Source organism: Gopherus evgoodei, chromosome 3, assembly GCF_007399415.2.
Source record: "Gopherus evgoodei ecotype Sinaloan lineage chromosome 3, rGopEvg1_v1.p, whole genome shotgun sequence".
Lineage (NCBI taxonomy): Eukaryota > Metazoa > Chordata > Testudines > Testudinidae > Gopherus > Gopherus evgoodei.
Window position 1 is genome coordinate 11,550,580 of NC_044324.1, and position 14,727 is coordinate 11,565,306.

At 43.4% G+C, this 14,727-nt stretch overlaps 1 protein-coding gene across 5 annotated transcripts in view; it reads right to left on the bottom strand.

The window, feature by feature from the left end:
• Positions 1 to 14,727, bottom strand: part of ASXL2 (ASXL transcriptional regulator 2) — a 237,837-nt gene that overhangs the window by 141,914 nt on the left and 81,196 nt on the right. For all 5 annotated transcript variants that reach the window (XM_030555054.1, XM_030555056.1, XM_030555057.1 and 2 more), the window contains one exon: positions 2,436 to 2,544. In XM_030555054.1, coding sequence (XP_030410914.1) covers positions 2,436 to 2,544 — 109 coding nt within the window. The remainder of the gene's footprint in view (positions 1 to 2,435; positions 2,545 to 14,727) is intronic.

Below are 14,727 nucleotides of genomic sequence, written 5' to 3' on the forward strand. Positions count from 1 at the left end.
TGGGCACCGCATTTCAAGAAAGATGTGGAGAAATTGGAGAGGGTCCAGAGAAGAGCAACAAGAATGATTAAAGGTCTTGAGAACATGACCTATGAAGGAAGGCTGAAGGAATTGGGTTTGTTTAGTTTGGAAAAGAGAAGACTGAGAGGGGACATGTTTTCAGCAAGTTTTCAGGTATCTAAAAGGGTGTCATCAGGAGGAGGAGAAAACTTGTTCACCTTAGCCTCCACTGATAGAACAAGAAGCAATGGGCTTAAACTGCAGCAAGGGAGATTTAGGTTGGACATTAGGAAAAAGTTCCTAACTGTCAGGGTAGTTAAACACTGGAATAGATTGCCTAGGGAAGTTGTGGAATCTCCATCTCTGGAGATATTTAAGAGTAGGTTAGATAAATGTCTATCAGGGATGGTGTAGACAGTATTTGGTCCTGCCATGAGGGCAGGGGACTGGACTCGATGACCTCTCGAGGTCCCTTCCAGTCCTAGAGTCTGTGAATCTATGTGCAATCACTTGAATAAGAACTAACTATTCCCAAACTAACATTAATATTTACCAAAAAATAGACCAGTTAAAAGAGATGCATCAAGATGCAGACACTGGGCAGCTCTGTCTCACAGTTATGATAACAGGAAGGCACTGGGCAGCGGCTGGGCTGTTCTACCCTTTATGCCCTTGAGCAGGAGCACAAGGACATGTGTGGCTGCCAAAAGAGTCTGATCTGAAGGGCATGAGTGCCAAGAGTAGCATATATTATATATATATATATAGCCATAGACAAGTGCCAGAAGAACTTTCAGTTTACATAGATTGAGATCTACTTCCCTCTTTTCAGTGTGTTATATATTGCTCTTTTATTTCTAATTGCCGCCTTCACCATCCCTGCTAAAGTTGTCCTTTTTCTTGAACATGTAATTGTGACTTTTGGGCCATCTAATAAACTTTTCGTTAATTCTTCCCAATTCTCAATTAAATATTTCTGTTTATGAATAAAATTGATCAGGAGGAGAAAGTTAATTTTCCTCAGCTGTAGGAAACTTGCCATTTTAAAGCACCAAATATATACGTGTGTGTGTGTGCGCTCTCTCTCACACACACACACACACACACACACACACACACACACACACACACACACACACACACACCTTTAAAATGGCAAGTTTATATATATATTATATAATTATATATATATTCCTAGGTGGGCTTCTCCTGTGTTTGCCTATACTGAATGTAAATCAGATCATGATCAGTGGTCCTTAGGCAACCACAAGCTTCCAGTCCAATGATCAGTTCATCCTTACCTACCATAATTATGTTCAAAATAGAGTTACTTCATGTAGGATGCAATATATTCTGTGTTTAGAAAATTATCGGTAATTTTAAAAAACGCTAATGATAATTTACAAATGGATGCATGAGATCTCCAGCATATTTCCTCCAAACTGAATCCCCCATAACACCACAAACTTTCTTTCCGTACATTACACAGAGGTGCCATTCTCTGGTTACATATAGGTGATTAAACACAGTGAGTGAGCATTCACATTTAATCTTTGGAAAATCTGTAGTGCCAGAAGATGGTTATTCAGTAGTTTTATTGGAGAATAAGGTTTCAAATAAAGATTTTAATAGTTTACAAATGAGGCATTCGAAATAAAATAATCCTAGGCTTCTCTTTTTAGTAAGTTCCCCAGCTGGGGGACTGGACCATTTGAGTCAATTGTAAAGGAAGAAGGAATTCTTCGGATCTAGTACAAATCCAGATTAATAGTGACAAAGTTACCACTTGATAGCTAATAAACGGGCTACATTCAGTGAATGTGTCAGTCCTGTTCCTAGGGGACAGGCAGGGGCGGCTCCAGGCACCAGCACACCATGTGCATGCTTGGGGCGGCAAGCCGCAGGAGGTGGCAGTCAGGCTGCCTTCGGCGGCATGCCTATGGGAGGTCTGCCGGTCCCGCAGCTTCGGTAGCAATTCGGTGGTGGGTACACCGAAGGTGCAGGACCGGCAGACCTCTCGCAGGCAAGCCGCCGAATCCACATTACCAGCGGACCTCCCGCAGGCATGCCAGCGAAAGCCACCTGATTTCCGTGCTTGGGGTAGCAAAATACATAGAGCCGCCCCTGGGGACAGGAATAGATATCAGCAAATTAACATCAACATTAGCAAGAGTTGGCACCCCTTATTTGCAGTCTCAGCAGAGAGGCAAAGAACTGCTGAGGCATGAAGACTAAACATCCTTCTCATTTGAAGATGATCCCTAAACATCAGGTTTGAGGCATATTGAGGCAGCTTCTATTGCAATTGCTTATGCTGTTAAGAATCATTGGATGAGAAGCATTTCACTCTTCAGGGCTATCAATCCAACACTTATTAAAATGGCTAAAAGTTTACTTAATTTTTTAAAGAAAGTTCCCCCAGCTGAAACACTTACCTTCAGTGTGTAAACTCCCATTCTCCCTGGGACCTTATAGAAAATGCCCTCTTCCCCTCGGGAGTTTGTATGTAGCATAGCATTCAGACATGCAAGAGGAGAAGTCCCACTGAAAACAAAAGCACAGGATTAGCCTCTGATGTTGAAGGAACACTACCAGAGATGATGTTTACTTGGTCAATATTAGTCCTATTAGTCATTTGCTGAGAAACAGGCGTGAGACACTAATGGCCTCTCATGGCCTTTAATATGTAAAGCATGTAGAGGTGGAGTGAATCCAGCCCCAGAGGGGAGAGGAGCTGAAGTTGCTATATTCAAGCAACGTTAGGACCGATTCAATATGCACTTGTCCCTGTCCAGGAGGGAAAATTCCAGCCAAATTTAATACCTCAGACCCTCTCTTCAAATCCTGAGCTAACAAAGTAAACATACCCATGGACAGCTTTGTTTTTAAAACACCCTAATTTATTAAAATCCTCCATCTTCCAACAGTGAAATTAGAAAATCTGTAGGAGAAAGTAGTACAAAGTCTAGTTAGATGCAGAGAGTGAGAGAGAAAGAACTTAATCTGCTCCTGTTGAGTTTTCCTTGAGTTGGGCACAGAGGAGAGACATGGGCTTGCTATACTGTAGTGGAGCCAAAATAGGAGACAAACAGCTACAATAACCTCAGCTGGGGCTTTTGGGGGGGGTAACAGGGGAAAGAAGGTGGGCAGAAGGCTGAAACTTGGGTGGGAGGCTAGCTTCAGAGCAGTCAAACTTACTTTCAAAAACAGATAAATATTCAGATCGCTATTAGGAATTTATTCTTGGATTCGCTATGAGCTGTATGCTATGTGGAAAAATGCCAGGTGGAGAGATACCAAAAGCTGTGTGTGTGTAATTATGCACTGTAATGAAATAAGAGATGAGGGATAAGGAAAGGAGAGGAACTATGAAATGCTGCCCACTGAGAAAACTAGTATAAAGTCTTTGGATCCTTAATTCTGGGCCACTAGAACTGAAACAGGGAGACCCATATGAGTGTTTTTCCCTGCTAATCCTGCTTTTTCCCCCTACACAATTTACATTTCATACTGCTAGATTTGCAAGCAGAAAAGTTGGGTGGATAGGGCATGAGACAAGGAATCAAGGGGTCTGGATTCTATTCCCAAAGCTAACACAGATTAGGTCTGTGAGCTCAGGTAGGTCACTTATCTTTTCTGTAAAACAGAGAATGATACTTACCCTTTATGGTTAACAATTTTGAGATCTACATATGAAAAACACTATGCAAGAATTAAGTACTGGTAAGAAGCTTCTATCTTCCAGTCCCCCACCGCTTCTCTACTGGAGCTGCTTACTACTGAGAAACTGTAAACTGATTCAATATTCCAGATAAGATACATTTTTCATCTTTTAATTTGCTGTGAATAAATTTTATTATAAAAGTAACAACATTAGCCATGTAGAAGTAAAGTCAACTTGTACCTTCCCCTCCCTCCCACCCACCCCCCTGGCCCCATTTGGGATAGGGGTGAGAGGGGAAATCTGGGGCAGAAGACAGTACACCGGTGGTTCTACCAGCACATATGCACTCCAGAATTATACATTAACATATTAAGTACTATAGTTATAGAGATAAGACTGTTTAGTAGTTCATTATCATTGATTTCTATTATAGTAGCATGCAGAGTGCCCAGACAGATCTGGGTTCCATTGTGCTGGGTGTTGTACAAACACACAGGAAGAGACAGACTCCCCAAAAACTTGCAGTATAGGTTAGGAGTAGACAACACACAAATGGTATACAAAGTGGAGAGTCAGTGAGAATTTATTATTAGTGAACTTTTATACTGCTGTAGTGCCTACAGGCCCCAGTTGAAACGGGGGCCCCATTCTGCTAGGTACTGTGCTAACATAGTGAGAGACCCTCCCTGCCCTAGAGAACTTACAGTCTGTATAGATAAGACAATGGCAGGGAGGGGAAACAGATGCACAGATACATGAAGTGTCTTGCCCCACTCACATAGCAGGCCAGTAACAGAGCCAGAAATTTAATCCAAGTCTCCTTAAAAACCCTAAATTTTAAAGACAAAGGACCACTAGATTATCTAGTCTGACTTTCTATATAACACGTGCTATAGAATTTCATCCAGTTACTCCTGCACCGAACCCAATGATCTGAGTTCTGTCACAAATATAGCCATGGATTCTGCAGTCTGCTAATTCGGTTCATGAAACTGGTTTTCTGGAGAGCTTTTGGAAACAGATTTGTTTGTAAAATGCCTATCACACCTTACATCTCTAACTACACTTTTGGCTTTACTAATGCTGTGGGCATATGCAATAGTTCTCATAAGTTTCACTTCTCAAAGCTCAAAAGGGATGGTAACTTTGGGCTTGTCTACATCACAAAGTTGCAGCGCTGGTGAGGGGGTTACAGCGCTGCAACTTAGGAGGTGTACACATCTGCAGGGCATCACCAGCGCTGCAACTCCCTGTTTGCAGCGCTGGCCGTACTCCCGTTTTGTCTAGGGTGTAGAGGATCCAGCGCTGGTAATCAAATGTAGACACTTACCAGCGCTTTTCTTGACCTCCATGGAATAAGCAGGTATCCCAGCATACCTGAGGAAGCCTCTCTGGTAATCAAGCAGGTCTCCTTCCCCGCGGTTTGCTCCGGTGTTCTCCGAATCCCCCTCCCAAGCGGGTCTCCTTCCCCGCGGTTTGCAGGGGGGTTTGGGGAACGCGAGAGCAAACCGCGGGGAAGCAGGTCTCCTTCCCCGGTTTGCTCTCGCGTTCCCCGAACTCCCGTGCAAGCAGGTCTCCTTCCCCGGTTTGCTCTCGCTTCCCCGAACCCCCGTGCAAGCAGGTCTCCTTCCCCGGTTTGCTCTCGCGTTCCCCGAACCCCCGTGCAAGCAGGTCTCCTTCCCCGCGGTTTGCAGGGGGTTCGGGGAACGCGAGAGCAAACCGCAGGGAAGGAGACCTGCTTGCTCGGGGGTTCGGGGAACGCGAGAGCAAACCGCGGGGAAGCAGGCCTCCTTCCCCGGTTTGCTCTCGCGTTCCCCAAACCCCCCTTGAAGCCGCCCAACAGCGCTGCAGTGTGGCCATATCTAACACCACTTGCAGCGCTGGTTGCTGTAAGTGTGGCCACTCTGCAGCGCTGGCCCTATACAGCTGTACTAATACAGCTGTAACAACCAGCGCTGCAAAATTGTAGATGTAGACATACCCTTAGTTACCTGCTAAACTATTAGCCACAAAGGCCTACTCCATTCTTTCAATATATAATTATTTACAGGATTAGTCAGCCTGATCCATATATCCAGTATGCTCAGGCATTGTGTCTAGATCCAGAAAGATCTTCAGTACAGAATAAAAAGCTTCACAACATTTCTGTGTCTGTCATCTTAACTGTCTAAGGAAGTGTTAACCTAGATCAGGGATCAGAAACCTTTCAGAAGTGCTGCGCCGAGTCTTCATTTACTCATTCTAATTGAAGGTTTTGCATGCCAGTTATACATTTTAATGTTTTTAGAAGGTCTCTTTCTATAAATCTGTAATATATAACTAAACTGTTCTTGTATGTAAAGTAATAAGGTTTTTTAAATGTTTAAGAAGCTTCCTTTAAAATTACATTAAAATGCAGAGCCCTCCGGACTGGTGGCCAGGACCCGGGCAGTGTGAGTGCCACTGAAAAATCAGCTTGCATGCCGCCTTCAGCATGCATGCCATAGGTTGCCTACCCCTGACCTAGATGAACTTTCCAGCTATCCCATTATTGTCCTTCATTGCAGCACCTGTAGGTTTCCTTGGTGCAACACTGCAGAGTGAGGCAAACACACAGAGCCAACCCTGAACTACCTTTATTAACAAGCAGGAAGAGAAACAGTATCCAAATACATCTGATCACTTGTCCAAAGTTTATAAGACAATAACAATAATTGAAGCGCCTAAGCAGCATCTATGAAGTATCATAACATCCTGAGGAAATTGAGACCAACACAGCACATCAACCCTTATCTAGCAACTGTACCAAGTGCAGTGCCCAGCCTGAAAGAGTGTGCACGCACACAGAAGCAGCCACAATGTGGCCAATGTGCTACAAATTTTCCATTTCTAGAAGCCAGTGTTTTATCCATGGCTGTTTCCACATCAGTTTAGAGAACACTGAGGCCTTGCTCATAGCTACTATGTTATTCGTTATTTCTGTATGTCTACACTCATTCTCGTGTGTTGACTATTCCCCAACATACCATGTTTATCAATTCTTTGGACAGGTATCTTGTGTGTGCTTGTGAAGCTCCATGTATATTAGGCACTATGTTAAATAAATTTCTGCTTGCTGTCCTCTTCAGGATTATTGCTTTCAAAGTTTATCACACCCACTGAATAGCTGTATACTGAATGTATTAGCTTCCATTGACTCATTTGCTAATTTCCATTGGTACTTATACCCACTTTCCCCCTACATTCATGCCTCAACTACGATTGTGTGTACTGGACTCATCTGAATCAGCTTGGAAGTTTATTTGGTAGCCTTCAAGTATCCACATTTCCCTCACTTAATATCTTCTGAAAATGTAACATGTTCCTTATCCGCTCCTCCAATTCATGAATGAAAATGTTAAGAATGATAAAAACAATATGGAATCCGGTCGCACCTTAAAGACTAACAGATTTATGTAGGCATAATCTTTCATGGGTTAAACAAAATCAATCAATAAAAAAAAATCAATTCTTCAGATGCCACCAGACTCCTTGTTGTTTTTGTGGATACAGACTAACACAGCTACTTAAGAATTATCATTCTTCATTCAAAGAAGAGAGAGTCAACATCCAATATAATAAGATAACTTCTATAGCTGAAAAATGTAAATAAGTATATTCACTTTTGGGGGGAGGCTGCTGTGAGGGGTAACTAAATAGCATTTATAACATGCTACAGGAGGACAAACTGCAAAGGATTGTTAAGGGCAGTCAGTAACAGAAATGAGAAAAAGAGTACTCAGGAGTTCTGGGCTCTCAGCCCTCTGCTCATTCCTCTAAATGACTTGACTGTTCAAGTGAGTTATGGACATCCTGATACTTTGTGAGAGTGGCCAAATTTAAATCTTCGTTAGTTTAGATTAAGATATACTAAACATTCTAAAAATTTTAAATTAAACAGAGAGACCTAACAAATGAATGTTGTGCACACATGCCTCAATGATCTCAATGAGATTTGTTGAAACTTGGTTTTCTTTAAAGTGGTTCATCAGAGTTATATGTGAACAAGGTTTCTGGTTGAAACATGCCCCCAAATGGTTTTTGTTTCTAAATGTATAGGTTTGCAATGCTAACATAGCTCCATGGAAAAATTTCAATCCGGGGGGATTTGTTTATTGGAGTAATTGTCCACACTTTATATTTAGAAATGGTTTATAACAGAATAGATGTTATAAACATCTTACAGACATGAGAAGTACATATTACAGATTGGCAGAAAGTGTTGTAGATGACTATAAGCAACCTATTCACCTGTTGAACTAAATTAACTATGACATCTATTAAACATTAACTCTAGTTATAAGTGGAACCTTAATATAAAGTGTCGGAGTAATGAATATGTATACATTCATCACACATAATCAGTGCAAATTGGGATTTTTTTTCAGTTTATGCTTCTGAATACTGCTAGCTTTGTTTATTTTTTAAATTAATTTCCCCTCCTTTACTCTGTGTTTTTGCATCTGATTACGTAGATATGAAGAGTGTTTTCAGTTTCCCTCCATACAGTTTTTTGCATTCACAACTGGAGCACACAGAAAACTTGAGGTGAACCATTTGATTAAAAGTGCAGTTTAATTTGTCTATTTACTGGAATATCTGAGCATGGTGGCATCTTAAGAATTGATACTGTCTGTACTAACTTCCAAACTCTAGAATGTACAGTTACAATTCAGAAAAAGCTGTGAATGTTAAAAAAATCCAAGTTATAAAGCATGCGTTAAACTTACTTCACTCAGAACAAGACAACCCGCCTTCAAAATTACCAAAACAAAGAAGTGCACATGAATACACTATCATGCAAATCAAGCTTTTGCTCACACATTTCAGGTTCACAAACAGTTCTAATGTTAATTTTAAGATACTAAGCATTCCCATGCTGTTAACTTAATTGACATCCTCCACAAACTTCACAAGCAGATTACGTTTCAAATTTGCATTGCACTCTAGTGCTAATGCAAACAGCATGCACAAAAAGGTAGATTCAACTAGTGAAAGCTTTAATGCTAATTATACAGCTACTACTCTGCTTATAGACCTGTGCATGAAGCAAGCTGGTTGGTTTCTTAATTAAGGCTTAATTATGCAGCTGTGAATTAAGTTCAATTAAACTTACATACAATGGTAGCTTTAGAACATTAGCAGTGAGTCTTACCTTCTGGAGTTGGATTGCAACCCAAAAAAAGGAAAGAGAGACCCCTTTAAAAAGGTAAGCAAAGCAATGATCTAATAATTAATATAAACCCTCATCCCCATCCATAACAGACCTTCAGAAGAAGTGCATCACTGCACCAATACACATTTTTGGAACAGACTTCAGTAGTACCCAAGCTTGTGGAGACTGAATGTATAAAAGGAGCAGGGGTGGGGAGAGGGTGCACCTGTCCTCATATTATTTTCAGCTCATTTTCAGAGAAGCTCTGACACCGCTGTCAAGATGAAAGTGTAGTAACAAAGGAACTATGGGAGTTTTTCCATAGAGTTGCCTCAAGGTAGCAATTTGTGTTCTAGTAAGCCTCCTGTTGCTCTGGCTGGACAGGCAAAGCATATCTTAAGTTCAGGAGAAATGGGTGAAAGTAAATATACATTTCTTAAATAGAAAATATGGGTCAGTCAACCTTGATAGTGTCTCCAGTAATGAGTTGCCATTTACATTTGGTAGCACCTTTCATCTAAATGTATCCCAGAACACTTCACTGAATGTTCATTGACTCCTCTCTCGGCCCAGAACCCTGCAAGAGAGGCACCATGCAAGAAGACTGCAAGCCTAGGGTACAGTATATCTAGCCAGGAGACATAAGAAGCTCACTAATCAAAGGACGGCTAATCAAAGCCCACAGGTAAGTGGGGAACAAGACCTGGGAGATGGGTTGGAAACAGGAGGGAGCACAGGCTATAATGGAAGAGAGAAAGGAGGGTCAGGGCAAAGCTGGGAGGCAAGATCAAACCAGTATCTTAGGGCTTGTCTACATCAGAAAGTTGCAGCGCTGGTGAGGGAGTTACAGCGCTGCAACTTTGAAGGTGTACACATCTGCAGGGCATCACCAGCGCTGCAACTCCCTGTTTGCAGCGCTGGCCGTACTCCCGTTTTGTCTCGGGTGTAGAGGATCCAGCGCTGGTAATCCAGCGCTGGTAATCCAATGTAGACACTTACCAGCGCTTTTCTTAACCTCCGTGGAAGGAGGAAGCCTCTGGTAATCAAGCTGGTCGCCTTTCCCGGTTTGCTCTCTCGTTCCCGGAACCCCGAGCAAGCAGGTCTCCTTCCCTGCGGTTTGCAGGGTGGCTCCGGGAACGAGAGAGCAAACCGCGGCGAAGCTGGTCTCCTTTCCCGGTTTGCTCTCTCGTTCCCCGAACCGCCGAGCAAGCGGTTCTCCTTCCCTGCGGTTTGCAGGGTGGCTCCGGGAACGAGAGAGCAAACCGCGGCGAAGCTGGTCTCCTTTCCCGGTTTGCTCTCTCGTTCCCCGAACCGCCGAGCAAGCGGTTCTCCTTCCCTGCGGTTTGCAGGGTGGCTCCGGGAACGAGAGAGCAAACCGGGAAAGGAGACCAGCTTCGCCGCGGTTTGCTCTCGCGTTCCCGGAGCCACCCAGCAAACCGCAGGGAAGGAGACCTGCTTGCTCGGGGTTCCGGGAACGAGAGAGCAAGCTGGGGAAGGAGACCAGCTTCGCCGCGGTTTGCTCTCTCGTTCCCGGAACCCCGAGCAAGCAGGTCTCCTTCCCTGCGGTTTGCAGGGTGGCTCCGGGAACGCGAGAGCAAACCGCGGCGAAGCTGGTCTCCTTTCCCGGTTTGCTCTCTCGTTCGCGGAACCCCGAGCAAGCAGGTCTCCTTCCCTGTGGTTGGCAGGGTGGCTCCGGGAACGCGAGAGCAAACCGCGGCGAAGCTGGTCTCCTTCCCCGGTTTGCTCTCGCATTCCCGGAACCCCCCTTGAAGCCGCCCAACAGCGCTGCAGTGTGGCCACATCTAACACCACTTGCAGCGCTGGTTGCTGTAAGTGTGGCCACTCTGCAGCGCTGGCCCTATACAGCTGTACTAATACAGCTGTAACAACCAGCGCTGCAAAATTTTAGATGTAGACATGGCCTTAGATGCCTATATACAAATGCAAGAAGTATGGGTAATAAGCAGGAAGAACTGGAAGTGCTAATAAATAAATACAACTATGACATTGTTGGCATTACTGAAACTTGGTGGGATAATACACACGACTGGAATGTTGGTGTGGATGGGTATAGTTTGCTCAGGAAGGATAGACAGGGGAAAAAGGGAGGAGGTGTTGCCTTATATATTAAAAATGTACACACTTGGACTGAGGTGGAGATGGACATAGGAGACGGAAGGGTGGAGAGTCTCTGGATTAGGCTAAAAGGGGTAAAAAACACGGGTGATGTCGTGCTGGGAGTCTACTACAGGCCACCTAATCAGGTGGAAGAGGTGGATGAGGCTTTTTTCAAACAACTAACAAAATCATCCAAAGGCCAAGATTTGGTGGTGATGGGGGACTTCAATTATCCAGATATATGTTGGGAAAATAACACTGCGGGGCACAGATTATCTAATAAGTTCCTTTACTGCATTGCAGACAGCTTTTTATTTCAGAAAGTTGAAAAAGCTACTAGGGGGGAAGCTGTTCTAGACTTGATTTTAACAAATAGGGAGAAACTTGTTGAGAATTTGAAAGTAGAAGGAAGCTTGGGTGAAAGTGATCATGAAATCATAGAGTTTGCAATTCTAAGGAAGGGTAGAAGGGAGTACAGCAGAATAGAGACAATGGATTTCAGGAAGGCGGATTTTGGTAAGCTCAGAGAGCTGATAGGTAAGGTCCCATGGGAATTAAGACTGAGGGGAAAAACAACTGAAGAAAGTTGGCAGATTTTCAAAGGGACACTATTAAGGGCCCAAAAGCAAGTTATTCCGATGGTTAGGAAAGATAGAAAATGTGGCAAAAGACCACTTTGCTTAACCACGAGATCTTGCGTGACCTACAAAATAAAAAGGCGTCATATAAAAAATGGAAACTAGGTCAGATTACAAAGGATGAATATAGGCAAATAACACAGGAATGCAGAGGCAAAATTAGAAAAGCAAAGGCACAAAATGAACTCCAACTAGCTATGGGAATAAAGGGAAACAAGAAGACTTTTTATCAATACCTTAGAAGCAAGAGGAAGACCAAGGACAGGGTAGGCCCACTGCTCAATGAGGAGGGGGAAACAGTAACAGGAGACTTGGAAATGGCAGAGATGCTTAATGACTTCTTTGTTTCCGTCTTCACTGAGAAGTCTGAAGGAATGTCTAGTATAGTGAATGCTTACGGGAAGAGGGTAGGTTTAGAAGAGAAAATAAAAAAAGAGCAAGTAAAAAATCACTTAGAAAAGTTAGATGCCTGCAAGTCACCAGGGCCTGATGAAATGCATCCTAGAATACTCAAGGAGTTGATAGAAGAGGTATCTGAGCCTCTAGCTATTATCTTTGGGAAATCATGGGAGACGGGGGAGATTCCAGAAGACTGGAAGGGGGCAAATATAGTGCCCATCTATAAAAAGGGAAATAAAAACAACCCAGGAAACTACAGACCAGTTAGTTTAACTTCTGTGCCAGGGAAGATAATGGAGCAGGTAATTAAAGAAATCATCTGCAAACACTTGGAAGGTGGTAAGGTGATAGGGAATAGCCAGCATGGATTTGTAAAGAACAAATCGTGTCAAACTAATCTGATAGCATTCTTTGATAGGATAACGAGCCTTGTGGATAAGGGAGAAGCAGTGGATGTGATATACCTAGATTTTAGTAAGGCATTTGATACAGTCTCGCATGATATTCTTATAGATAAACTAGGAAAGGATAATTTAGATGGGGCTACTATAAGGTGGGTGCATAACTGGCTGGATAACCGTACTCAGAGAGTAGTTGTTAATGGCTCCCAATCCTGCTGGAAAGGTATAACAAGTGGGGTTCTGCAGGGGTCTGTTTTGGGACCGGCTCTGTTCAATATCTTCATCAACGATTTAGATGTTGGCATAGAAAGTACGCTTATTAAGTTTGCGGACGATACCAAACTGGGAGGGATTGCAACTGCTTTGGAGGACAGGGTCAAAATTCAAAACGATCTGAACAAATTGGAGAAATGGTCTGAGGTAAACAGGATGAAGTTCAATAAAGATAAATGCAAAGTGCTCCACTTAGGAAGGAACAATCAGTTTCACACATACAGAATGGGAAGAGACTGTCTAGGAAGGAGTATGGCAGAAAGAGATCTAGGGGTCATAGTGGACCACAAGCTTAATATGAGTCAACAGTGTGATACTGTTGCAAAAAAAGCAAACGTGATTCTGGGATGCATTAACAGGTGTGTTGTAAACAAGACACGAGAAGTCATTCTTCCGCTTTACTCTGCGCTGGTTAGGCCTCAACTGGAGTACTGTGTCCAGTTCTGGGCACCGCATTTCAAGAAAGATGTGGAGAAACAGGAGAGGGTCCAGAGAAGAGCAACAAGAATGATTAAAGGTCTTGAGAACATGACCTATGAAGGAAGGCTGAAGGAATTGGGCTTGTTTAGTTTGGAAAAGAGAAGACTGAGAGGGGACATGTTTTCAGCAAGTTTTCAGGTATCTAAAAGGGTGTCATCAGGAGAAGGGAGAAAACTTGTTCACCTTAGCCTCCAATGATAGAACAAGAAGCAATGGGCTTCAACTGCAGCAAGGGAGATTTAGGTTGGACATTAGGAAAAAGTTCCTAACTGTCAGGGTAGTCAAACACTGGAATAGATTGCCTAGGGAAGTTGTGGAATCTCCATCGCTGGAGATATTTAAGAGTAGGTTAGATAAATGTCTATTAGGGATGGTCTAGACAGTATTTGGTCCTGTCATGAGGGCAGGGGACTGGACTTGATGACCTCTCGAGGTCCCTTCCAGTCCTAGAGTCTGAGTCTGAGAATTAAGAAGAGGGAGGCAGGGCGAGCAAGTCTCCTCCACTTGCAAGGAGAGGAAGGTCTTCAAAGAATTGGATCAGATTGATTCAGAGGGGACTCATTTTGGCCTAGGAGGGAAGGAAGTATAGCTTCTTTTACGGTGAAGTCTAGTTTATTTGGTTTCCATTTCATGGGAAACCAAAGATGACTACATTTCTCGTTAGGGACACACATAGCGTTCAAAAAGCACATTCCACAAGGGTCCTTTTGCATTTCTGCCCCAGACAACTTGCTGGCTCAAAATTAGACACCAAGTTCTGCAGAAAAGAGAACGATTGAGGAGTCATCTGATAATTTCCTATAGTGCTCATCATGACAGGATCTCTAAACACTATTCGTAATGATGTACTATCCCATCTGCCTAAAGAAAAGCTCAATACAATAGGTATAAAAGGAGCGAGTGTGGGGAGAGGGTGCACCTATCCTCAGATATAATTTTCAGCTCATTTTCAGAGAACCTCTGACACCACTTATTGGTGACAACCCCTCAGTTGCCAGCAAAAAGTTGTCATTATCCAGTAGTTGCTAATGAGCAGAAGGCAGGTTTGCATCACTGCAGCCAAGGAAGGAAGTGCTGTGACAAGCCTTCCCTGGGTGCAGCCCTGCAAATCTGCCTACAGGCCAGGCAGTACAGCAGCAGAGAGTGAGGACTGCAACCCAGATACTGAGGTTTCTGTGGTAAGTGGTGTCATAACCTTAGTCCCAGATTTGGACCTTAGTGTCCAAAATATGGGGGTTAGCATGAAAACCTCCAAGCTTAGTTACCAGCTTGGAGCTGGTACTTGCTGCCACTACCCAAAAAATTAGAGTGTTTTGGGGCACTCTGGTCCCCCTGAAAAACCTTCCCTGGGGACCCCAAGACCCAAATCCCTTGAGTCTCACAACAAAGGGAAATAATCCTTTTTCCCTTCCCCCCCTCCAGGTGCTCCTGGAGAGATACACAGACACAAGCTCTGTGAATCCAAACAGAGTGACTCCCCCTCTCCGTTTCCAGTCCTGGAAACAAAAGCACTTTCCTCTTCACCCAGAGGAAATGCAAAATCAGGCTAGCAAATTCAACACACACAGATCTCCCCTGATT